We start from the raw sequence: 27,579 nt of genomic DNA, 5'->3' as shown, positions 1-27,579 counted from the left end.
TATAAAATATTTCAATGCATGTCTAACTGATTGATTGTGACAATATAACATTCCAATTGGTAATCACTTGCAGGTCTGTGTTTGTGACTTTGTTACTTGCGGGCTAATCAGTGATCTCAGAAATATTTCTCATATCAAACAGGCATTTTTTGTCCAACAGCTACAACTAAAAAAGAAAGATAATTTATACTAGATTTTAATACCCTCACGTAACAGGTACATAAGGTGGACCTTTTGTGAAGGAAAGCCTCCAAAGATGGGAAAGGTATTTTATTTAACTGTAGATTCGCACCAACAATATTACAACTACCTATAATATAGGGCATGATTCTCTAGCCTCGTCATGCACTCGCTCAAGCGAACGAGGCAGGTGAATAGAGGGAGAAGCCAAAAATGAGAAGCGCGCCAGGCGCCAAACAGCTTGCGATGCAACCAGCCCACTCCCGTAGGCGAAAACGGGATCTCGCAGTAGTGTGGCGAGAAACCAATTATCACCTTAGCCTATTTCCATACAATTAACGGGAGCGACCCCATATCCAATGGCCTCCCGTCATTCAGCAGCCTCCCCAGCAAGTGGTCAAGCTGGCACCAATTAGTACTCCTTTTGTAAAACATGAACCTGGAGGAAGAGCTTCTGTGGGAAGCCGAGGAGACAAGTAGCCATCTTTGTTCACAGGCCGGGAGCTCTGGGCATCCTGACCCTGTGCTCAACGAGGGAACCCTTGGCTGGGGTGGGGGGATACTCCGCAGAGGCGGACCACCATAGGAGAGTGGGGGGAGGCGCGGGGGGGGTAACCAGGGGGGCAACTGCTTGCGGCACAACCATGCCAACCCCTGGATCGTGTGTACCCATTCCGGGGAAAAACCTTGTGCCTGCCCGTTTGCCCCAATAACCATCCATAACCCCCACCTGGCCATGCGGCTGAAGGCTATTGTTGATAGGGAATTGGCAATCGTGGTTAAGTGATCACTTCACACAACCCAAGTATATTCCTGTGGGTGGGCGGGCCATGTAGCATGTGGGAGTCATTGTCTAGCATACCTATCACACCATGATGCTGAACACTGTGACTGAACACTGCCGGAGGCAACACCACACACGCAGCAACCAATATCCCAACACCCAAGGGATGGGACACAGCTCCGGGGACACGGTCACGGCTGTAGGGTGGGTGAGTGCCACAGGGAGGGTACCAGTGCCCGGTCCAGATGATGTTACGAGCGGGTGTCTGGGGTACAGGGCCTGGGGTCCAGTGCGGCCGGAGTGCATGGGCAGTGAGTTCTGGATGGTGGGTGGTGGTGGGCGGGGAGATCAATGAGGGAATGGGGGGGAATCAATGGGGGAATGGAGGGTCCCGGGGTGGGAGCTACCACCGTTTGTCAGTCTAACACCCTCTCCCAATTCCTTACAGATATTGAACGCTATGTTAGGGATATTGGATGGTGCTGCGAGGCAATGCGGCCAGACACTGGAGGCAACAGCACCAGCAGATGCTCAAGGCGGCGGCCCATGTGCCAGATCCCGACCCACACCCTGAGGAACCGGCCACCCATCAAGCCAGGGAGGGGCTCAGAGGGGTAGGCCCACGACGGCCCAGGGTGTACAAGCATTGTTGGTCATTCAAACAGATGACATACAGCGTGTCGCCTCAACAAGGAGACTGTGTGACACCTGTGCCAGGTCCTTGCGGATTTGGCAAGACACGGAGGAGGAGGACACCCGCTCCCGGTGGCCGTCAAGGTCACCGCTTCCCTGAACCTACATGCCTCAGGATCATTCCAGGGCTCAAGCTTGGACCTGTGTGGTATCTTGTAGGACACAGCCCACAGGCACATCCGACAGGTCACGGATGCCCTGCAAGCCCAGGCAGAAAACTACATCGTCTTTGACATTGAACAAGCTCAGTAAGATTCCTGTGCAGCAGGTTTCTCCGCCATCGCCAGGATGCCCCAGGTCCAGGGTGTAATAGATTCCATGCATGTTGCCCTGCGTTCACCAGGCCATCTGGGGGTGCCCTATGTTAACTGAAAGGCGTTCCACTCTCTCAGCCTACAGCTTGCGTGCGACCAACAGATGAAGATAATGCACGTGTGTACCAGCTTCCCGGGGAGTGTCCACGACAGCTACGTCGGGCACTTGGTCACCCCGCCCACTTCGAGGAGCACCCCAGGATGGTCGGCTGGCTCTTGGGGGATAAGGGGTGTCTGCTGAGGAGCTGGCTAATGACGCCAGTACGAGAGCCGGTGACCAAAGCAGAAACCCGGTACAATGAGGCCCATGTGCCACCAGGGATGTGATTGAACGGTGCATTAAACTCCCCAAAATACGGTTCCACTGCCTCGACCACTCTGGTGATGGATTCCAGTACACCGCCGGAGGGACGCCCACTTTGTGGTGGTTTGCTGTGCCGTCTACAACCTCGCAGAAGAGCGGGGCGACAAGCTGGAGGGTAGTGATGAGGAACACATGGCCACATCGGAGGAGGAGGACGAAGAGGATGAGGATGGTTAGGAAGCACTGGACCAGCAGAGGCTGGACGATAAGGCCGAGGAGGAACCAGAGGATCAGCCGGAGGCTGCAGGGCAAGTGGCAGCGGTGAGGGTCTGGCAAGCTCAGAGGGCCAGGGAGGCATTCATGCTTGCCTGCTTCATTAAGATGTGGGCTGGTCCATCATCCCCCGCCCTCCCAGGGTCTGTGTCATATCATTCCAGGGTGCTGGGATTGTGTCGGCACCATCAGCGGGTCACTGTTGAGGGCAGGGGGTTATGATAACCTGCAGAGAGCTGGGAGCTGGTGCTCCTCAATCTATGCCACAATCTGAACCCTGCCTATCTGATTGCTCACTCACCTTAGGGCAGCTGGTTCGAGCCTCGGCTGCCCCAGTATCATCAGGCTCTGTTAGCCCTGGGGCTTCCCCAGGATTCGGGTTGAAGGGGGAGAGGGTGGAGGGAGGGTCAGGGTAGCATGGGGAATTTTGGGGGTAGATGCTTCCTTGGTGAGGTGGAGGGCATTGGTATCTACTCACTCATGCTGGCACCAGTTTAGGTCGTTGACATTTTTTCGACCCTGGAGGCCAGTCCTCCTGTTCACACACCGAGTACACAGCTGCCGCCACCACATCCCAGGCAGCACTGGCTGCCATATGGCTCACCATCCAGGACCCTCGAGGGAACAGGACATCCCTCCTGGCCTCCACCGCGTCCAGGAGCCTCCCCAGGTTAGCTTCCCCGAATTTTGGGGCCAGTCTCCTCGGCGCCATTATTGCGAGCTGGCTGGGTTGGCTGAGCACGTGCAGCTTAAGTGCTGCACAACCTTGTTACGGGGGGCTGGGAGCGCGGTCCCAGTGAATCAACTGGAGAGCCTTCATTTATGGCGAGAAGCCCATGAAGCCTCGTTAAGTGGACCAATTAACACTGAATAGCGTTGCCGCCCTCTTTGAGCTGATTGCCGGGAAGCTCACGGCAATTCCCGCTCGCTACCCAATTTAAGAATGTTTTTGGAGAATCACGCCCATACTTTCTTCATCACCTTTCTGCAAGAATATTCATTTGAATATCAAGGATGCCTGTTCATTAACGGATGCAATATAATTTAGGCAGATTCATATACATTCTGAAAACCTATTATTCATATTGTACTATAAAACTATTTGCATTGTGTATAGTAAGTACTTCACAAGAGCTGGTACAGTACACTTCCATAACTTTTTTTAAAATCACCTTTCCCTCACAAAAAATATTAAGTACAAAAATTGCCTTCATAGTGGGCAAATTCGGGAATAGATGATCCTGCGTTACAACTGTGCTCAGTAGGAATTTTGCCTGAAAAAACCCACTGTAACCCAGCTGGACAGTTCCAGGATTAGCTGATACTAGTCAATATTTTAAAAATGCACAAATAATTTTGAATTGCTTGACCACATGTCAAGCATGAAAGACTCATTAGTTAATTTGTGAGAACCAAAGTCACATTTGTCTTTATGAATTTTTTTCTTAAACGTGTAAGTACCCATGAGATAAACCAACAGTTTTCAAGTGCTTCTCTTATTCAGTGTCCCAAATTAATTAGAATAAATAATGTCATTTAAAACTGTTAGTAAATAACCTGCTTTTTGACTATCATGACTGGTTTGCATAATCGATGATCATTGCTATTTTAATGCATAAGGTAGTGCTGTTCACTTTTTAATGTGTTGCAGTAAAAGGTCCATTTATTGGTAAAAATGACTATGTTTATAACGCTCCAGTGTTATATTATTATTTTTCAATTTATTATTTTTCAAATGCTAAATATCTACTATGCTAAATCATCCGACTGCATCTCAGGCTCCTTTACTCATTCATGTTTGAAAGCATATCCTTTCCCCCAATGGTAAAATCTGGGTGGTCCACACTGGAGGCAATTGTGTGTAACAAATAGAACAGCAGCATGAAAACAGAATGGCAACAAGAGCAAGAAAAAAGAGAAACCAATATAAAGAAAAAACAGAATTTATGACAATCTGTAATGGGCTGAGGGTTAGGGGTCAGGAAACAAGGGATCCCTCTCTTCATCAGGTTGCTTCCTGGTAACATCCTGATTAAGCTGACAGCTTGAATTATATCTGTTACATTCTGCAGTAGACAATCCATTGGTGCTAAGTCCTCTTCAATGCTGCTGAAGAAGCTTGGGCAAAAGCTTGTTCTTTCTTCCTTTACCATGGGCCTCAAAACAGTCATCTCTTTTCTATACTCTTTATTTGTCAGTGCTCTTCAAAGAGACCTTTAACAAACTGAATATGCTGTGTGCATCAAGCCTGCAGTATTGTTAGTCTCCCAAATGGAGCTAGGACTACACCCCTGGTCTGTCTCTATCTCTCAGATTTAGTTTAATTGTTGGATTGTCATCAAATTATTTCTGGTCCTTGGCATCAAGCCTAACTCTGGCTCTGTTACACAAAAAAACATGCTGGAGATTGAACCTTTCAAGTGATATATTTAGATTCTGTTGCCATGGTGCACTAGGGTCTGAAGCCCTACTGAACCATTTGACAGACTACAATGAAACAGCTTGAAGCAAGTAATTGTGAGGAAAACGAGAACATTAGGGCTGCTTTAACTTTGCCTTTACAATCATCGATGCCCAACGAAAGATATATAGCATATCATTCACACAAGACTGGAAGTGACATCATTAATTGACAAACATTTTGGCTTTAACTTTCCATACCTTTCACAAAACAAACTGACTTGCAACATTGCTCATATATTACAATATATTACCATAAACTGCACCACTACATTGATTAAAGTGGAATTCTTTTACATGTATAAAGATTTTAAAACAGTTAAATTACGACCAATCCAATTTAAATGATCCAAGAATGGTCATACAAGTAAATGAGGAAAATTTCAACTTGCGAACTATTTGTTTGTTTATACGAGATTTGCAAGTTGCTGAGATAAAAGGGCACATGCTGGAAAAACTCAGAGTGTCTGGCATTCTGTGCAGAAAGAAACAAATTACCCTTCAGAGTCAGAGATGACTTCTTTGAACCGAAGGAGAGTCTTTCCTGCCTGTAAACGTTATCTCTGTTTTTCATTCTACTGCTGCCAAATCTGCATTTACCGGCACTTTATGTTTTTATTTCAGGTTTCCAGCATGCGCAGTATTTTGATTTTATTGCAAGTCACTGAAGTCATCAGCGATGCCACAGTAGTGCGTGGTCTTCATCATTTAATGACCAATATTTGAAACGCAGCAGATACAAGTTATTTGACCTGTTTTAAGCTACCATATCTCAACTTTAGTAAATTAACATTAGCTTCACTGAGCTCAAAGTGAAATGAACAGGATACGAAGTCAGAGGAAGAAACACAAACTAATAAGGGTGGATGCTTGAAGAAAATTTCAACCATTTTGTTTCCTGTAAGTTTTTCCTCCAAAAGTGAAGCTCACCCTTCTGTTACTGTACAACTTAGGGGGAAAACGCTACAGCCGACCAAGTACAAATACATCAGGCTGAAGTCACTGGGTTGAGTTTTTTGGCCCCCACAACCGCAGCCATTGTCGCAGGCAGGATGGAAACATTTGGAGGGTGGTTAGTTTTCAACAGCTCTCCAAATTTTCCTGTGCCGCCCGCAACAATGCCTGCAAATTTCAGTGCTGGAAAATCCCACCCAGTCTCTTCAAACCTGGATTGCAACTGCGTTTGTAATGGCAACTGTGTGTTGTATTGGGCATCATTCATTTTTTTTGAAATATTTTTTTATTCTCCTCATTTTTCTCATTTTCTCCCAAATTTGCACCCACCAACAATAAATAATAATCAGTAACAAACATGTCAATCCCCTTATCAATAACAACGATGCCATCCTCCCACCAAACCCCAAACATTAGCCCGCATGTTCACACAAACAAATGACAAAAAGTAATCAGGAATCACCCATCATCGCCATGAACACACACAGCCCCCCTCCCCCCAACCAATGTTCGATGTTATCCAGTTCTTGAAAGTGCATAATGAATAACGCCCATGAATTGTGGAACCCCGCCATCCTTCCCCTCAGTTCAAACTTAACCTTCTCAAGAGTCAAGAATTCCAACAGGTCCCCCTGCCATGCCAGGGCACAGGTTAGAGAGGTTGCTCTCCAACCTATCAGGATCCGCCTTCGGGAGCTCAACGAGGCGAAGTCTACAACATCTGCCTCCGCACCCTTTTCCAACCCTGGCTGGTCCGATACCCTGAATATGGCCTCCTGGGGGCCCGGGTCCAGTTTCATGTGCACCACTTTGGAAATTACCCTAAAAACCTCTTTCCAATAATCCTCTAGCTTTGGACAGGACCAAAACATATGAACGTGATTAGCGCCGGCACCCCCCCCCCCCCCCAACCCAACGACACATTTTCTACTCCTTCAAAGAATCGGCTCATCCTCGCCCTCGTGAGGTGTGCTCTGTATACCACCTTCAGCTGTATCAGTCCCAACCTCGCGCACAAGGTGGAGGCATTCACTCTCCGGTGCACCTCACACTAGAACCCCTCCTCCATTTCCCTCTCCCACTCTTCCTCCCACTTTGCTTTGATCCCTTCCAGTGGTGCCTTCTCCTCTTCCAAAATAGCTCCGTAAACCACTGGCACTACCCCCTTCTCCAGTCCCCTGTCGTTAGCACCTCCTCCAGCAATGTGGAGGCCGACTCCACCGGGAAGCTCTGTATCTCCTTTGTGGCAAAATCTCGAACCTGCATATATCTAAACATTTCGCCCTGCTCCAGCACATACTTCGCTTCCGTCTCCTTCAATCCTGCAAACCGATCCCCAAGAAACATATCTTTCAGTGTATTAATTCCCTTCTCCTCCCATTTTCGAAAATTTCCATCCCACCTCCCTTGCTCAAATCTATGGTTCCCTGAATCGGCATTTCCCTTGACCCTGCCCCCAACCCAAAGTGTTGGCGAAACTGCCTCCAAATTCTCAAAGAAGCTATTATTACCGGACTCCCTGAGTATTTCCCCGGGGCTATCGGGAGCGGCGCTGTCACTAGTGCTTTCAATCCCGACCGCCTGCACAAACTCTCCTCCATTCTGACCCACTAGGAATCAACCCCTCTGACCCAGCTCCGCACCTTCTCCACATTCGCCGGCCAGTAGTAATACATCAGGTTCGGAAGACCCAAACCCCCTGCCTGCCTTCCCCTCTGTAGCAGCACCTTTCGAACTTGGCCACCTTCCCTCCCCATATGAACAAAGTAATCCTTCCCTCAATCTCTCTGGAAAAAGCATTTGGCAGGAAAGTCGGCAGGCATTGAACAATAAACAGAAATCGCGGCAACACGTTCATTATAACCGCCTGTACCCGAGCCGCCAGTGACAGAGGGAGACCATCCCACCTTGCCAGATCAGCTTTCACTCTACCCACCAAACTAGAAATGTTGTACCTGCGGAGCCCACCCCCCCCCCCCCCACCCCCCCCCCCAACTCCCGGGCAACCTGCACCCCCAGGTACCTAGTGAGTCCCTGCCCCACGGAATGGCAATATTGGGCATCATTTATAATGATGACCAAAATGGGCTATCTTACAAGGAAAAGTATGAGAATTGAACCAATTTGCAATATCCAAATGCATGCAACTCTGCCAAACCCAATGCTCAGGTCTCTTTAAGCAGGACAAGATCAAAACCGCAGAGAATAGCAGAAGAGGGGAGGGGGGCACCCACATCTGAGATTTCTCAACGAGTTCGAGGAGAGGACACCTGAGTTCACAGAGTGTAGCGGGACTGTGTCTTTGCTGATAGGATGCTCGGACTTGGACTTTTTCCGACTAAGGATCCGTCCATTCTAACAAAACCGGATTGTCAAACGTGCCTCCATATTGGAGGCAGCTGATGTGGTCACTTGTACTCTCCTCTCTCACTTATCGGTGCTTCCAGGAAGAGATCAAGCACTGAGCAGGGATTCCCTCTCAGGCCTCAAAACAACCATCAGCCCAGAGAGGAGGCAGGAGAGTGAAGACGAGCATTGTATACCTGTACAGGTATCACAGCAGACACCTGCACCACACACCAGATCAGGAACACACAGCTCGGAGGGTATTAGTGGTAGTTTAGGAAAGGTTCACAATCTGGAGGTTACGGCATGGACACGTGTCTGCAGCAGGAGGAGGCAGGTTCAGGCGGGTTCAAGAGGCATCTTTGAGGTCCAAGTCCGATGACAAGCATCTGGAATCGGCCTTCCAGCTCACGGTGGAGAGTCAGCAAAAGGCTGAGAAATATCTGGCAGATGTGCTGGAAGTCCTCAAGAGAGAGAAAAGCTAGTTGGAGGTGTCCAGCCACCTGCACTCTGATGCAGTGGTGCCCATATGTGCATGCATTGAGGTCTTCATGGGGAGGTTGGCAGTCGTCATGGAAACTCTGATCCAACAGAACCTCCAGTTTCTGCAAGAGATATGAGTCAACCTGCACTCCACCACTGCATCCATGGGTGAACACCCCTGGGTCATCCAATCAGAACTCTCAGAAGTGGTCGCTCCCTCCAAACCCCCCTTTGCCTGTGACTCCTTCAACCTCATCCTCCGTCAGTAGAGAGGATGCAGCTGGCTCACAGGAGGACAGCTAAAGGAATCTGGAGCCCAGCAGGTCTCCTCTCTCCTGATGACGACTGCCAAAGTCATAAAAGGCAACAAAGCAAACAAGTCAACAGGCTGCCTTCACCAACTACTGCAGATCTCAGGGCAGCACCTAAAAGTGGTAGGTGAAGAAAAATCAAGAAAAGACTGTGTGCCAGGGATGATGGGGAGAACCAGACGGGGTTTGTTAAGGGGAGGTATTTGTCGACCAACATCTGTTGGCTGTTGAATATTATAACGATGACCCTGGAGGGACGCAGTGTGGAGGTGATGGTCGTCACGGATGCGGAGAAGGCCTTCGGCCGGGTGGAGTGGGACTATCTGTGGGAGCCACTGGGATGTTTTGGGCAGGGATTTGTGGATTGGGTCCGGTTGTTGTACCGGGTGCCGGTAGCAAGTGTACGAACAAACCATGTGAGTTTGGAATATTTCAGGCTGCACCGAGGAACGAGGCAGGGACGCACACTCTCCTCACTACTCTTTTCCTTGGCTATAGAGCCATTGACAATGGCGCTGAGAGCATCAAGGGACTCGAGGTGGATAGTGTGGGGGGGGTGGAGTATAGGGTCTCGCTATATGCGGACAATCTGCTGCTCTACATTTCAAACCCTCTGGAAGGTACTGGGGTGATTATGGGCATATTGGAGGAGTTCAGCCGGTTTTCGAGATATAAACGAAATATGGGCAAGAGCAAGGTTTTTCCCTTTCAAGCAAGAGGCTGGGGAAGTTGCCATTTAGAGTACTGGGGGCGAGCTTTTCGTGTTTCGGTACTGTGGTGGCACCGGGGTGGGAGCAGAGGCACAAGTTGAATTTGGCGTGGTTGGTGGAACAAATGAAAGCGGATTTCTGGAGGTGGAATGCTGTCGGTTCGGGTGCAATCGGTGAAGATGATAGTCTTCCTGACGTTCTTGTTTGTGTTCCAGAATCTCCAATTTTCATTCCTATGTTTTTTTTTTAGGAAGGTGAATGCACTGATTTCGGAGTTTGTTTGGGCGGATAAAGCCCCGTGGATAAACAAGGTGCTGTTGGAACGGGGTTGGGGGGGGTTTAGCTCTCTCAAATTTGATGAATTACTACTGGGCAGCAAATATAGCCATGGTTAGGAAGTGGTTAGTGGGGGAGGGGAGGTGTGGAAACAGATGGAGGCAGCCTTTTGTAAAGACACGGGTTTGGGGGCAGTGTCTTCACCGTTCTCCCCGGCCAGGTACTCCACAAGCCCGGTGGTGGTGGCGGCCCTGAGGGTGTGGGGACAGTGGCGGTAGCACCGGAGGCTGGAGGGGGCCTCGGTTTGGGCACCGATTTGCAGGAATCATAGGTTTGCTCCAGGGGGGCTGGACGGGAGGGATCGGGGTGGCAATGGGCGGGGATTGAGCGGTTTGGGGACCTATTCGTTGGAGGAAGCTTTCCGAGCTTGGAGGGGTTGTTGGATGAATTTGAGTTGCCCGCCAGGAACGGGTTCCGGTATTTACAGGTGAGGGATTTTGTCCAGACGCAGGTACCGTCCTTTCCCCACCTGCTGCCCCAGGGGCTACAGGAGAAGGTGGTGTCAAAAACAGAGGTAGGGGAGAGTAAAGTGCCAGAAATTTATAACGAGCTGATGGATTGGGTGGGAGCCTCGATGGGGGTAGTGAAGCGGAAATGGGGGGAAGAGTTGGGGAGGGAGGTGGAGGTCGGGGTGTGGGAGGAAGCTTTGAGGAGAATTAACACATCCTCGTTGTGTGCTAGACTTAGCCTTATTCAGTTCAAGGTGGTTCACAGGGACCACATGACTGTGGCCATGATGAGCAGGTTTCTATAAGGGGTGGAGGATAGGTGTGGGTGGTGCACAAGTGGGTCCACATGTTTTGGGCATGTCCAAAGCTCGGCGGATTCTGGCTGGGGTTTTCATAGATATCATAGAATTTGCAGTGCAGGAGGCCATTCGGCCCATCGAGTCTGCACCGGCTCTTGGAAAGAGCACCCTACCCAAGGTCAACACCTCCACCTTATCCCCATAACCCAGTAACCCCACCCAACACTAAGGGCAATTTTGGACACTAAGGGCAATTTATCACGGCCAATCCACCTAACCTCCACATCTTTGGACTGTGGGGGGAAACCGGAGCACCCGGAGGAAACCCACGCACACACGGGGAGGATGTGCAGACTCCACACAGACAGTGACTCAAGCTGGAATCGAACCTGGGACCTTGGAGCTGTGAAGCAATATCAGAGGTCTTGAAGGTAAAGGTGGTCCTGAGTCCCGAAGTGGCGATCTTTGGAGTGTCAGAAGACCCCGGGGTCCAGGGGGCGAAAGAGGCCGATGTCTTGGCCTTTGCCTCCCTGGTAGCCCGGAGACAGATCTTACTAGAATGGAGGAACTTGGGGCAGCCGAAACCAGGAGTATGGGCAAGTGATCTGGCAGAGTTTCTTCGGTTGGAGAAGATAACGTTCGCTTTGAGAGGATCTGTTGAGGAGTTTGCCCGGAGGTGGCAGCCATTCATCGACTTCCTTGAGAACAGTTAAGATGTCAGCGCGGGGGTGGGGGAAAGGGGGGGGGGCAAGAAAGGAGGTAGGGGAGTGGGAGGTGAGATAGTGGGATGTTAGGTATTTAGTTGGTTTGATTATTTGCAGCCCTGTTGACTTGTTTTGTTTTATGGTTGTGTTTGATGTGTAAATATATATACATATATAAATGCCTCAATAAAACATTTTTCAAAACAAAAAGACAAATCAAGAAAATTTAATTACAACCGATTGCATGGTGAACACATATTTGTCACAAATCAAATGTCTGCAAATTAATTCACTTTCACTGCATTCTGTCTACTTTTTCCCCTGCATCCTTTTAGAAGCTTTTCAAGTGCCCCCTCATCGTCCACTCCCAAGCAGTTCTTCCACATGCAACTGACCTATGAGTGAACCATCAGGAAGAAGGACACGTGGCAGGGCCTTTCAGAACTTTGTGCAAACACTCTTGAGCCTTCTTCCATCAAACCCATCTCACCAGTCCTTAGCATATTCAATACTGCCTGCTGCAGTTCCCTTTCAGTTGCCCAGTTGAGATGACCTGCATCTCTGCCCTTCCACTGACCCAACCCCAATGCAGCACATGTGCCCATCCAACGTGAGGCCCTGCTCAGGTTTGATTTGACCATGAGGATAATAGTTACATGGGGTGGCACGGTGGCGCAGTAGTTAGCACTGTTGCCTCACGGCGCCGAGGACCCGGGTTCGATCCCGGCCCTGGGTCACTCTCCGTGTGCAGGTTGCACATTCTCCCCATGTCTGCGTGGGTCTCACCCCCACAACCCAAAAAGATGTTCAGGGTAGGTGGATTGGCCATGCTAAATTGCCCCTTAATTGAAAAAAAAAATTGGGTACTCTAAATTTATTTTTTAAAAAGAGGATAATGGTCACATGCTTCATGAGTTACCCCAACATTTTGTCTCCCCCAGTCACCCATGTTGTTTCCCCCAGTACCATTGGTCCCTTCGCATTTGACTATTATGTATAGTGTTATGTCCATTTTGCTTTTCCTTCAACCTTTCACACTGAATCAAAAAATATTATAAAAAGACTAGTCAGTCCATCAGGTCTGCACTGATGTTTGTTCCACAAGTAACAACTACTCCCATTTTCTTACTTGGATAACTTTATTTATAAAGCCAGCATATTTGACGTGATTTCTTAAAGAGTGCAAACAGATTACTGTTTTAAAATCAAATAACCTAAAAATATATAATAACTTATTTTTATCAAAGACCAACAGTACTTACTCAACTTGCCGATATTGTGTTGTGATCTCACATAGTTCTTCATCAAGGTCACCTTCCACAGAATCACCGGGGTCTTTTTGGTCTGGCTGATTTAAGGAAGGCACAATGTGTTCCTTGGAAACAGCACAGCTTTTATCTTTGGTAAAGCCTGACTCACTGATCCTTGCAGGGTCATCATTTAAAGCTGGTTTACGACGTAGAATATTGTGCGGGTCTTCAAAGGTTTTCTTCAATTGCAGTTCTTCACCGTTACCAGAAATACGAAGGTCAATTTCTGAATCACACAGTTCATCTGTCAGCCTCTGCACATCTTTACTTGCCCCCCGAGCCTCCTTCACATCCTTTTTCTGGTTCTGGGAGCTCACTGTCAAAGAAAAAATATGATAATTTGCCAGTAACCAATCAATTCCTGTGATTTACTGTCACTCTTCAACTTGACTACTGGGTCTCCCTAGTAGTAGAAGTAAAAGTTCTCATTTTACTTCTCCAAGGAGACAGGCTATGCAACCAACAGGGGCCTGCGTAATAACAGGCAACTTTTTTTTATTCATTCATGGGGTGTGGGCGTCTCTGGCCCACTCAATGGACTCAAGATGCCAGCGACTTTTCCCAGTGAATGAATGCCTGTCCCTCCTTGCCACTCACTCCTATTGCCTCGCTCTATCTATGGCATAAAGTCCATCCCCAACATGATGACTCTTGCTTTTTCCTTCTTATCACTTGTCCCTCTCTTCCCAGTAGCCTCTCCTTGCTCTCCTGCCACCCTGCTTAACCATCCTGTTTGGTATCAACTTTCCAATCGCTTCCACAGAGGCAGGTTTGCCATATCCCAGCAAGATTTGGGCACTGGCTTTACGTTCTTTCAGGTATTTTCTAGATTTCTACGAAGATATTCAAAGAACTTAAAGCTTGTTCCCAGGCCACAGCCAGGAATACAATGATACAGTCTCTAGAGAAAACTGGGGTGATGAACCAGAAGTGGCTTTCTTTAGCCGAAGCTGGGAGACTTTCTTTAACTTCATTTACGGGATGTGGGTGTTCCTGCCCATCCATAGTTGCCCTTTAGAAGGGTGGTGATCAGTTGCCTTCTTGAACCTCTGCATTCCTGTGCTGTTAGGGAGGGTCTTCCAGGATTTTGACCCAGCGACAGCAAAAGTTCAGCGATATGTTTCCAAGTTAGGATGGTGAGTGACTAGAAGGGGAACCGCCAGGTAGTGGTGTTCATACAATGGGAAAATACGAGACCATTGTCCACTTCAAATAAGTATAACTCAAATCTCAGAAATCAAGGATGGAGGCAAAATTATGAAGGATTGCATTCTTCTTTTTTTTCTTTTTTAAAACTTTTTTTTCTTTCTTTTAATATAAATTTAGAGCACCCAATTCTTTTTTTGTTCCCAATTAAGGGGCAATTTAGCCCGGCCAATTCACCTACCCTGCACTTCTTTTTGGGTTGTGGGGGTGAGACCCACGCAGACACAGGGAGAATGTGCAAACTCCACACGGACCGTGACCCGGGGCCGGGATCGAGCACAGGTCCTTGGCAACATGAGGCAGCAATGCTAACGACTGCGCCACCATGCTGACCTGGATTGCATTCTTTAATTTCTCCAGTTCCGTCCTCTCAAAGAACTGGCTGCCCCAGTACCCCAACCTCAAATACATTTACATCCCCAATAATTATACCACCGACTTCGCACAACATTCCCATACCTGATAATCCTGATCCTCAGAGGATCTCGGTCACCTCTCACCAGTGGTCTCGTATTCTGCAGCACTACTTGCCTATATCTGGGGAGTCCCCCAGATAACAATTCCAACAGCTCTTCTCGTAGTCCAACAGTAAAGAATTCCAATTTCAATGCTTGCAAACACCGATACACTCTCTGAAACCCCCAATCCCACAATAAACATCCCTTTGCCTTGGATCTATTGACTATACTTTGACTATACAGTGATTTCCTTTCCTGCAATGCTCATTTCAGCACAACCCTTTTCCTAATTTTCCTGAACCCAGCTGAGTACACTCACGCACTCTCAACTCGGTTAACCATTGCCACATTCTTCCACCATCCTCTTACCAAACCAGATTGCCAATACAACCTCAAGTATATCCAAGACCCATTGACCCTGGTCACTGATACATAACCCTCTTCCACTCTTTCCCACTAACTTTTTCCAGCATTTGCAGATACCAGGACAATGCTCTGAACGTTACATAATTTTGACCCAGTGGGACTTCCGGTGATGGGGATGTGCTGAGTGGACACACATCAGGTGGCTGTCCTACAAACCAGAACCAAAAAATTGATCTTTATGTCGAATGTTGCCCAAAATTCAAAGACAAAACTACCTCAACAGCAAGAAGAAAATAACCACAAGAGTATGCCAGCAAATGGGAGTTCGAGGGGTCATAGCGACGGCAGAAGTGGCGGTAAAAGCCATGAGCAGCAGGCGGACGAGGTGGCGGACCCACGAGGCGCAGGGGCCCTAGCCGCACTGGAGAGAGGGAGACCAATGACCCGCGCATCAGCCTCCCCCCCACCACCTGGAGATGGATGGATGAGCTTCCTGATGAAGGAGCTGACCGCCATGAAAGAGGAGATCAAGACAGAAATCCAGGTGGCAGTCAAGGTGATGATGGCAGAGGCGATGGCCACCATGCAAAAGGCAATCGATGGACTGGAGAAGAAAGTAGAGACTCGGGAGAAGACAATCCTCAACCTGGGGAAGGCCTTGACGGACCAGAGAGACAGAATTGTCGCCCTGGAAGCTGAAGTGAAAATGTTGGTGGCGGCCCAGGGGAACTTAATGGGGAAAGTTGAGGACCAATAAAACAGGTCCCAACGACAAAATATTCGGATCGTGGGCCTGCCAGAAGGCATCAAGGGCAGGGATCCGATTGGTTACGTCGCCCAAATTCTGGGCAACGTAGTCGGGAGAGACAACCACCCCGACCTCCCAGAGTTCAACAGAGCTCAGGCCAAAACCCAAAGTGGGGAGCAACTGAGGGCGATTATTGCAAAGCTCCACCAATACAAGTACCATGAGAGGATCCTGCAGTCAGTATGTCAGATGAAAGTGAGAACCTGGGAAGGACACAAAATCCAAATTCATCTGGACATTGGGGCAGACCTAGGTAGCAAAACGCAGGGCTGAGTTCAACCGGGCGTAGTTGGCCCTGAACAAGAACAGGGTACATTTCGATATTGGACTCATTGGACTGTGAGCATGTTTATGCGGGACTGTGCTGCCTCGCTCTCATCGTAAAGGGAATACTGGATCACAGAAAACAACGAGCACAGGGGAAGGCAGATGAGAGGTTAGACAGGGAAAATGGGTAGTCAGCAGGCGTAAGGAAGGGGCTAGACCAGCCCCCGGAGGGGAGCCACTACACTAGCTGGGATAGCTAGCACAGGAAGGCAGACAGCGGCGGGGGGCACAGTGTACCTGGTCCGCAGGGGGTGGGGGAAAATCATAGAGGGAGGGGAGTAAAGTGCGACACAGGAAGGGGGGGGTGGAGACTGGGGGGAAGAGCACAAAAGAAACAGAATAGGGAAAATTAGTTGGTTTTTGTAAGGGCTTCAGCGGATGAGGAACGGGCTGAGGAAACAAAATGGCGCCGCAAGCAGACACTTTGGAGGGTACCTAAACAAAGGGAGACCCAAGAGGGCAGGGGCTCACCCATGTGGCATACACACAATTGGCGGCCATGTTGGGTGCCCTCCGGAAAAAAGGAAAACCTGGAGCGCAGGGGCCTGACCTCGTGGTGCGTACGGTGACTGTGACCATTTTGGATGGCAACCTAACAAAGAGAACCCCCGGAGTGCAGGGGAGCATCCATCAGGTAAGTATGGTTGATCCTGCAGGAGGGCGGGGGACAAAACCCCGACCAATATTATCACCTGGAATATCAGGGGACTTTTTTTTAGAAAATATTTTATTGAGGCATTTATAATTTTAACATTTTAAACAACAGAGATCCAACACACACAAAACATCCACAATAACATACCTAACTCCCCCAGCACTAGACCCTAACTACCCAATAGATTAGATTCCCTGCCCTTATTCATCACTTCCATGCCTCCCCTTCGCCCCCCATCCCCCCCCCCCCCCGGCCCCCCCACCCCCCCCCCCCCCATTCCCCCACCCCCCCTAACAAAGAGAAACCCCCACCCCTAACAAAGAGAACCCCTCACCCCCCCATCCCCATCCCCCCATCCCCCCCCACCCCCCCCACCATCAACTCCTTCTTACTCCATCAGTTTCTTATATATTTCCGAGACACTCCCCTCCCCAACCCCTAAGTTTGACACCACCTTATCCTGTAGCCCCCTTAGTGGGAGGCAAGGGAAGGCGGGGACCTGCCTCTGAACAAAATCCCGCACTTGCAAGTACTGGAACCTATTCCCACCAGCAACGCAAACTCTTCCTCTAGCTCCTCCAGGCTCGGGGAACCCTCCTCAATGAAGAGAACTCCAAAGCTCTCAATCCCTGCCCGTTGCCACCTCCTGAAGCCTCCGTCCAGCCCCCCCCCCCCCCCCCCCCCCCCCCCCCGGAGCGACTGGTGATTGTCACAAATTGGTGACCACACCGATACCCCCTCCAGCCTCATGAGCTGCCTCCATTGCCCCCACACTCTCAGGGCTGCCACTACCACTTGACCTGTGGAGTACCGAGCCGGCGAGAACAGCAGAGATGCTGCTAGCAAAGCCTTCGGACCTGTGCCCATACACGATGCCGCCTCCGCCCGCTCCCATACCGACCCTTCCCCCACTACCCATTTCCTCACCATCGATATATTAGCCGCCCAGTAGTAATTGATAAAGTTCGGAAGGGCCAAGCCCCACTTCCTGCACCCCCGCTCAAGAAGGACCGTCTTCAACCTCGGGGCATTCCCGGCCCATATAAAACCCGAGATCACCTCATTTATTTTTCCAAAAAATGCCTCAGGGATGAAAATTGGAGGATACTGAAACACGAACAGCAATCTCGGGAGGACTGTCATTTTCACAGTCTGTACCCTCCCCACCAATGACAGCGGGATCACGTGCCACCTACCAAGGTCCCCTTTCATTTGCTCAATCTACCTGCCCAAATTTAATTTATGAAGCTGACCCCAGTCCCTTGCCACCTTAATCCCCAGATACCTAAAACTCCTTCCCACCACTTTGAACGGCATCTCCTTCAGTCTCCTCTCCTGTCCCCTTGCCTGAATCGCAAAAACCTCACTCTTACCCATATTCAGCTTGTAACCCGAGAACCGGCCAAATTCCTCCAGTATTCCCCATAATTCCTGCAAACCCCCCAGCGGGTCTGTTATATAAAGGAGCAAGTCGCATAGAGTGAGACCCGATGCTCCACCCCTTCTCTCACTATCCTCCGCCAAATGTTCGATGCCCGCAGCGGCATTGCCAAAGGCTCTATGGCCAGGGCAAACAGTAGTGGAGAGAGTGGACACCCTTTTCTCGTCCCCCGGCACGGACTAAAATATTCTGATCAAATCCAGTTTGTCCTTACATTCGCCACCGGTGCCTGATATAACAACCGGACCCAATCTACAAATCCTTGCTCAAACCCAAACCTTCCCAGGACATCCTACAAATACTTCCACTCCGACCGATCAAAAGCCTTTTCTGCATCCATGACCACCACCACCTCGACCACGCCCCCCCTCCATAGGCATCAATATTACATTAAGGAGCCGCCTAATGTTGGGCGTCAGGTGTTGTCCCTTGACAAATCACATCTGGTCCTCCCCTGTTACCCCTGGAACACAATCGTCTATACGTGTCGCCAAGATCTTTGCCAGCAACTTTGCATCCACATTTAGCAGGGAGATTGGTCTAAATGACTCACAGCTCTCCGGATCCTTATCCCTCTTCAAAATAAGGGGAATGATGCCTGCGATAATGTTAGGGGGAGCACTCCCCGCTCCTGTGACTCATTAAAGGTCTTTACCAGAAGCGGCCCCAACAGCCCGGAAAACCTTTTGTAGAACTCAGCCGGGAATCCGTCTGGTCCCGGGACTTTGCCTGATTGCATCGCCCCCAATCTGTCCCAAACCACCCCCGCAAGCCCAATTGGGGCTCCCAAATCCGCCACCAATTCTTCATCTATCCTCGGGAAATCCAGCCCCCCCAGAAATCACTTCAACCCCTCCTCCCTGGCTGGGGGTTTCCGATTTATAAAATTTCCTGTAAAACTCCCAAAACACATCATTCACCCACGCCGGATCCAGAATCACCTTACTCCCTGTATCCCTCACTTTTCCAGTCTCTCTCGCCGTCTCCTGTTTCCTCAGCTGGTGCGCCAGCATGCTGCTGACTTTTTCCCTATATTCATGCACCGCCCAATTTATCCTCCTCAGCTGTCCCTCCTCCGTACCTGTGGACAGGAGCCCAAATTCCAGCTGCAGCCTCTGATACTCCTTCAGAACCCCATCATTCGGAGACTCCCCATACCTCCTGTACACCTGTAAAATTGCGCCTAGCAATCTATCCAACTCCGCCCGCTCAGCCTTCTCCCTATGGACCCGAATTGAGATGAATTCCCCCTAATAACCGCCTCCCAAACCACCCCCTCCCAAACCTCTCCCGTGTCATTGATCATGATATATCCCCTAATGGCCTCCCTCACCTGCTCACATGCGTCTTCATCCGCGAGCAGCCCCACATCCAACCTCCATTGCGGGCGTTGGGCTTTCCATTGCTGACTTGCAAGTCCACCCAATGCGGGGCTTGGCCTGACACCACTATTGCTGAATATTCAGCATCTACCACCTCAGCCAGTAGCGTCTTATTCATAAGAAAAAGTCTATCCGGGAATACATTTTATGTACATGATAGCATGACAAAAACTCCTTACTCCCCCCCTCCCCGGGTCCGCCTCTATCTTCCCCATCTCGAACGCCACCCATTTATTGACCAGGATTGCCACCCTCCTCGTTTTAAAGTCTAATCCCGAATGGAACACCTGCCCAACCCATCCCTTCCTCAACCTAATCTGATCCCCCACCTTCAAATATGTCTCCTGCAATATGGCCACGTCCACCTTCAGTTACCTCAAGTGCGCGAACACATAAGCCCTTTTGACTGGCCCATTCAGTCCCCGACCATTCCACATGACCGGCCTGGTCGGGTGGCACACTGCTCCCCTCCTCTACCGCAACCATAACCTCTCCTAGGCCAGTCTTCGGCCCATGCCTCCACCTCCCCAGGCCCGGCCTCGGACAACCACCGTCATCAACCCTCCTCCTCCTCCACTTTGAAAATCCCCCCCCCCCCCCCCAACACCCCCATTCCTCCTCCCAACCCCCCCTTACATCGATCTTCAGCTCCCCTCCCCCCCCCCCCCACTTTGCTTTGTGAACTAGCCCGCCCAGCTAGCCTGGCAGCCCCCGCCCATGGCGCCTCGAATCCTACCCCGCACTGATTCCCCTCCCCCCGCTCTTATTGCAAACAGTCAAAACACAGGCAAGAAGTAAAAACAAACAAACAATCCCTCCCAAGATCCGAATAGAGACCCACCCCTCATCACTAATAGAAGAACTATAACCCAGCCTAACCCCCAACAGAACAGAAAAACGGAAATAAACAAATGAAAGCTAGACAACAAAAACCCAATGTTTTTCACAGTGCAATATATGCACTTCAGTTCTCCTCAATCAAAGTTCAAGGTCCTCCTTCTCTTGCCAGTCCATTCTCCTTCATAAAGTTCGCTGACTCCTCTGCCAAGCCAAAGTACAGCTCCCAGCCCCCATAGGTCACCCATAGGAGAGCTGGGTACAGTAGACCAAACTTAACGCCCTTCTTGTATAGGGCCGACTTTACCTTATTAAAGCTCACCCTCCTCCTCGCAAGCTCTACCTCAGGTCCTGGTACACCCGAATCTCGACGCCTTCTCAGGTGCATTGCCTCGTCTGCCTGGCCTACATCATGATATGTTCCTTATCCAGGAACTGGTGCAATCGTACCACCATCGCCCTCGAAGGCGAAGAATAGTAAGGGCGGAATACTCCGCGATAGTGACCTCTGACCATGCTCCAGATTACGCAAATCTGCGGTTGGAGACGGGCCGTGCACAACGCCCATGTGGAGGTTGGACACGGACCTACAGGCCGATAAGGGCTTCTGTGCCAGAAAATATCACAAGCCATAGGCGAGTACATTGCAAATAACCAGAGTGAGATCTCACCTGCAATGTTCTGGTAGGCACTGAATGTGGAGATTAGAGGAAAGATTATAGCTACATGGCACGTATGTAGAGACAGGGGAAAGAGAGTGGCCAGGCAAAAACTGTTCGACTTCATTCTGGAGGTCAACAGAAAGTACTCTGAGACGCTGACCGTAGAGCTTCTGGCGGAGAGGAAAAAGCTACAGATGGACTTTAACCTGCTATCCACCAGGAAAGCAGTGCCTCAGCTCCTTCAGGTACTGAAGACCTTCCACGACCACAGGTAAAAGGCTGGCCGCCTACTGGCTCACCAGCTGAGAAAGCAAGCAGCCATGAGAGAACTAGCTCAGATACAAAATAGCAGAGACAGACTGGTAACCGAGCAAAAAGAGGTCAAGCGAGCATTCAAAACCTTCCACTGAGGGCTGTACACCTCCGTGCCCCCCGACGGGGATGCAGGGATGAAACGGTTCCTCAATGAACTGGACATGCCAGTTGTGGGGACGATAGACTGGAGGAGCTGGAAGCACCAATAGGACTGGGAGAGATCATGGAGAGTATCAGCTCCATGCAGGCAGGTAAGGCGCCGGGACCCACCAGTTCCCGGTAGACTGCTATAAGAAATTCGCACAAATTTGAACGATGCCAGGGAGGCACGGCCAACCACGGCCACATGTTTGCGCAATCTCATTGGGAGATATAAATCTGACTTATTGAACCACCGCAAATCAGGAACCGTGATAAATATTATAGGCTACATGGCATAACACAACAAATGCTTCAACTCAACATGAGCAATATGGGATATGGGATATCCACTAGTACTTAATAAAGGCATGGTGGCACAGTGGTTAGCACTGATGCTCACAGCGCCAGGGACCTGGGTTCAATTCCAGCCCAAGTGACTGTGTGGAGTTTGCATGTTCTTCCCGTGTCTGCGTGGATTTCCTCCAGGTGTTCTGGTTTCCTCCCACAGTCCAAAAAAGTCCAAAGATGTGCAGGCTATCAAGATTGGCCATGCTAAATTGCCTCCTTAGTGTCCAAAGATGTGGACTTTAGGTGGAGTTATGGGGATAGAGCGGGGAAGTGGGCCTAGATAGGGTGCTCACTTAGAAGGTCAGTGCGGACCCGATTGGCTGAAAGGCATCCTTCTGCACCGTCGGGATTCTATATGCTAATTTGTATTGTGGAACAGCTTCTACTCAAACAACTGCAGCATTTATTTTGGTTTACACAGTTGTTTTCTCATTTATGCATTGGAGCAGACTTCACATCACCGGCAACATCAAAACAAGTGTGCAAATCTGTTATCTTACAGCCTAAAGCTAATTTTACTGGAGTGGCGGTCAGCATCACCACCGGGCTCTGGTTTGGGTGCTGAACAGAGCGCAATGTTCCTGGCCCGCTATAGGTGATGCCCAGTGGGGGTGTGAACAAAATCTGCATATTGAAATGAGCATTTAAATATCCTGGGCAGGATTCTCCGCCGGCGGGATGTTACATTTTGCCGGCAGCCCGAGGGTTTCCCGACGCGTGGGGCTGCCCCAAAATGGGCAGGTGTAATGGAGCATCCCGCTGGCGGCGTGAAATAGAAATGTGGTACGGCGGGGCGGAGAATCCAGCCCCTTGCATCCGTTTAAAGCTAGCTCAGCATGAGGACAGTGGGAGTCAGTACTGGCCTACACTACCGGAGACCAGATGTAATGACCATGCTGGGGGAATCAGAGGCTTTTGGAGCCCACAGGTGGTTGGGGACATGGTGGGGCAGTGCACCCTGGCATTGCAGATTGACACTGCAAGGGGTAGGGCCTGAAAGAGTTGGGGCCTGAAAGGAGAGGATGAAAGAGGCAGGCCTGAAAGGGGTGGGGCCTGAATGGGGCGGGGCATGAGGCCACTCCACAGTGAGGTGTCACTCCCCTGAGGGGATGTGCTGATGCCAGCAAATGGCGGCTGGGGTCTGATGTCAAGTGTGAAGAGGCTGGGCCTGAAGTTAGATTGGGGGGGTGGGGGGGGTTGATGTCGGCATAGATGGCGTTGGGGGGGGAGGCATTGAAGTCCAGATGCCTGCAATGTTCTTGCGGGGGGTTGAGGCCCTGCACTCTTACTTTGAGATCGGGACACCCTTTAGAAATGAGGCCCCGATCTCCATGAAGCCGCCCCTGCCGGCATCTTTGGTTCCCACACATAATTTTTTCAGAAGCTTTTACCCCAGCTCCAACAGAAATGACCACGTGTGGGTGGATTGCAATGGGAATCGCGCCAGAGCAGCCAACTCAATTTACACTGGCTTTCCTGCCCAAAATGACACTTAGTTATTTTTTGGGAGAATTCCGCCTTGGGTGCCCGAAACAGAAAATATCTGTTCCACAGCTTTGATATCACTGACCCCTATACAAATACAAAAAGATTTTATCTTGAATATGTATGCAGTGAAGCCAATTTTCAGTATGGACTAAACAATGGGTGGGATTTACTGAGCACCCGCGGTGTGTTTTTCGGCGGCGGAGCCAACCCGCCGGCGGGATTTTGTGGTCCCGCCGTTGTCAGCAGGATTTCCCGTTGACTGCACCCCTCATGCCGCGAAACCTGTATGCTGTTGATGGGACTGAAATATCCCACCGGCATCAGCAGCTTGTAAATTCCGCCCAATTTGTGCCGACTGATAAGATAAATCACAACTCAGATGGTCAGTTATATCCCAATCACAATAAATCCTCCTCCATAATAGTCCTCAATACCGGTGCCCCGCAAGGCTGCGTACTTAGCCCCCTACTCTACTCCCTGTACACACACGACTGCGTGGTTCCAACTCCACCTGCAAGTTTGCTGATGATACAACCATAGTGGGCCGGATCTCGAATAACGACGAGTCAGAATACAGGAGGGAGATAGAGAACCTAGTGGAGTGGTGTAACGACAACAATCTCTTCCTCAATGCCAGCAAAACTAAGGAGCTGGTCATTGACTTCAGGAAGCAAAGTACTGTACACACCCCTGTCAGCATCAACGGAGCCGAGGTGGAGATGGTTAGCAGTTTCAAATTCCTAGGGGTGCACATCACCAAAAATCTGTCCTGGTCCACTCACGTCGACGCTATCACCAAGAAAATACAACAGCGCCTATACTTCCTTAGGAAACTAAGTAAATTCGGTATGTCCACATTAACCCTTACCAACATTTACAAATGCACTATAAAAAGCATCCTATCGGGCTGCATCACAGCCTGGTATGGCAACTGCTCGGCCCAGGACCGCAAGAAACTTCAGAGTCGTGAATACCGCCCAGTCCATTACACGAACCTGCCTCCCATCCATGGACTCCATCTCCACCTCCCGCTGCCGAGGGAAAGCGGGCAGCATAATCAAGGATCCCTCCCACCCGGCTTACTCACTTTTCCAACTTCTTCCATCGGGCAGGAGATACAGAAGTCTGAGAACACACACGAACAGACTCAAAAACAGCTTCTTCCCCACTGTCACCAGACTCCTAAATGACCCTCTTATTGACTGACGTCATTAACACTACACCCTGTATGCTTCAACCGATGCCAATGCTTATGTAGTTACATTGTATATCTTGTGTTGCCCTATTATGTATTTTCTTGAATTTTGTTTAATTCCCTTTTCTTCCCATGTACTGAATGATCTGTTGAGCTGCTTGCAGAAAAATACTTTTCACTGTACCTCGGTACACGTGACAATAAACAAATCCAATCCAATCCAATCCAGAGTAGCTGCCATTTGTATAGACACAGTAAACAACACTTAATACAGGGGTAACTGGTCAGATGGCAACCAGGTCAGTGGCAATTTAGCATTTGTTCATTGTACTTATACAATCTTCAAGATTTCAGCAGAAAAGCTATTAGGCTCATTATGTCTTTGCCTTTTTCCACATCAGAGGTATCAAACGCTATTTTTCTGCTCTTTCTCCATAACCATCAATATTTTTCTTCATCAAATGTTCATCTAATTTCTGATGAAATGTCATGATTGACTCAGCTTCAATAGGCACTTGTGGTAGTGCTCTCCATATCCTAATAACCCCTTGCATGAAAACATTGCTTCTAACCTTCCCTTTTATGCTTCTAAATTTATGACCCCTTGTTACCAATTCACTGACCAATAAATAATCCTTCGATTTTTTAAAAATCCAATTAATATTTCAACTCTTCTCTTGGACCCCCTTTAACCTTCTGTGATCAACTGAATATATCTCTACTTCATCAGATCTCTCATCAGAACAATATCCTTTCACCCTGGTATCATTTGAGTTGCACTCTTGACTCCAATATTCTTTCCATAAAGGGGGGGGGGGGGGGGGGAGTTGTCAAAGTTGTACATAATATTCCAATTGTAGCCTTCCCAATGCTTTGCACTAACAGCTCTTTAGGAACATTATATCAGCAGGGTGTACAGGGCACACAGCAAAGTGGAGTTGAAGCCACAATCAGATTAGCCATAACATTGAACAGTGGGGCTGGCTTGAAGGGCCAAATGGCCTAACTCCTGCTCCTAATTCATATGTTTTTATATCTATTTGCAAGAGTTCCAAATTATCACTATCCTGCGAACTAAATAAAAGTTTTTAAAATTCAATCCAAAATGGCCTACGTCTAATTTTTAGACCATATCGCCTTGCTCTAGATTCTTCCATCAGCAGTTTCTCTGCCTACCTAAACAAATCATTTTTTATGTTTAAACACCACCGTTCGATCCCCTTAATCTTTTAAATTTAGAAGAATTGAAATTATGTTTATGCAACCTGCCCTTATAATTTGACACTACAAGCTCCAGTAGCATTCTGATGACTCTCCAAGGCCAAAAATCACTTTCCTATTTGGGGTGCCCAAAACAGAACACAGTACACAGACAGAGTTTGAGTAAATAAACAGAACATATTCACTTATATATTCAAACCCTTCAGATATAAGTTTTCATTTCCTTCGTCTTTTTGATTGCTTTTAGTATGTGTGCTCGTTTTAAGTGACTATGTACACGGGCATCTAATCCTTTTGTTCCACAGCAGCTGCTAGTCACTATTTAGAAAATGTTCCAATTTGTGTTTCTCAATTCCAAAGTGGATGACCCCATATTTGCTCAGATTAAACTGCAATCTGCCATAGTTCTGCCGACTTAATGATCAATGTCCCTTTGTGGCTTCCTGTTCCCCTCCACACAACTTGTCATGCCTCCAGTCTTCATGTTATTGGCAAAATGTACAACTTTCTGGTTCTTCACCCAAATGTTTGATTATTTATGGCAAAAGGCTATGGCATGGATCACTGGCGTTGCCATGTCTCCTTCCTCCAAAAAGAACAGGTTGGAGCCTGGCTCCTTAGATCTGTTTCAACTATAAGCTCCCAACAGCAATCAGCTCACTGGATTGTCATGCTACTCGGCTGCCACTTCAAGTCAAGGCCTAGTACAAAATTCAATTCAAGTAGAATTAGAGGGCAGGATAACTAAACATAAGAGGGAGGGGAAAGGGTAGAAGACAACTGGCAGATGGGAGTCTTAGCTTACGACATAGGGGATACTGGGGCTGGTTTAACACACTGGGCTAAATAGCTGTCTAGTAATGCAGAACAAGGCCAGCAGTGCGGGTTCAATTTTCGTACCGGCCTTCCTGTACCGGCCCCCCGAACAGGCTCCGTAATGTGGCGACTAGGGCTTTTCACAGTAACTTCATTGAAGCCTACTTAAGTGATTATTATCATTATTAAATTGTAGCATTCACATTAAATGCTCATTGCAAGATCACTGCATCAGGAAATCTTAAGTAGCCTTTAAAGGCAAGAGGTTTGGGATTCAAAAGTGGCTGCTTTCAAATATGGACATTAACTTCCTACGGTCATTGAGCAAAATTAGTGGTTTTCATAGAATTCCTACAGTGCAGAAGGAGGCCATTCGGCCCGAGTCTGCACTGACCCTCCAAAAGAGCAGCCTACCTATGCCCAGCTCCCCCCCCCCCCCATATCCCCATAACCCCACGCATTGATCATGGTCAATCCACCTAGCATCCACTGCACATATTTGGACAGTGGAAGAAAACCGGAGCACTCACAGGAAACCCACACAGACAAGGGGAGAACGTGCAAACTCCACACAGTCACTCAAGGCCGGTCCCTGGAGCTGTGAGGCAGAAATGCTAACCACTGTGCCACTCAATATAGCATAAGGCTCATAGCTTTCTGATCCATTTTAAAAATGGCATACCTTGGACAACAAATAAGTCTCACAGAGTATGCATTCAGACTGACAGCATTTGCTTCTATTTTATCACATTTCAGTACACATTTTCCTGCAGTGCCACCTGATGGAAAGAATATGCAATTGTTCAGACACTGGAATAACCAGGTTAGATGTGTATGTACAATTGCTTTGGCAGGTTTTGTAACCTGCTTGCCACTGCAATTACAATCATGTTTCATTTGCTTTCATAACCATGACTGCAAAAAATGTTCTGAATTATAGAAATGAAAAGTCAGGCTGTGTAAATTCACCCACAGTTGTTCTGTACCAAGGGTGCTCAGACTG

The 27,579-nt window shown here is 48.9% G+C and overlaps 1 protein-coding gene across 5 annotated transcripts in view; it reads right to left on the bottom strand.

Moving 5' to 3' along the window:
* kiz (kizuna centrosomal protein) overlaps positions 1-27,579 on the bottom strand; it is a 274,733-nt gene that overhangs the window by 131,716 nt on the left and 115,438 nt on the right. For all 5 annotated transcript variants that reach the window (XM_038805982.1, XM_038806001.1, XM_038805994.1 and 2 more), the window contains one exon: positions 12,863-13,226. In XM_038805982.1, coding sequence (XP_038661910.1) covers positions 12,863-13,226 — 364 coding nt within the window. The remainder of the gene's footprint in view (positions 1-12,862; positions 13,227-27,579) is intronic.

This window comes from Scyliorhinus canicula, chromosome 1 (assembly GCF_902713615.1).
Source record: "Scyliorhinus canicula chromosome 1, sScyCan1.1, whole genome shotgun sequence".
Classification (NCBI taxonomy): Eukaryota; Metazoa; Chordata; class Chondrichthyes; order Carcharhiniformes; family Scyliorhinidae; genus Scyliorhinus; species Scyliorhinus canicula.
This window is presented reverse-complemented; position numbering and strand designations above follow the sequence as displayed.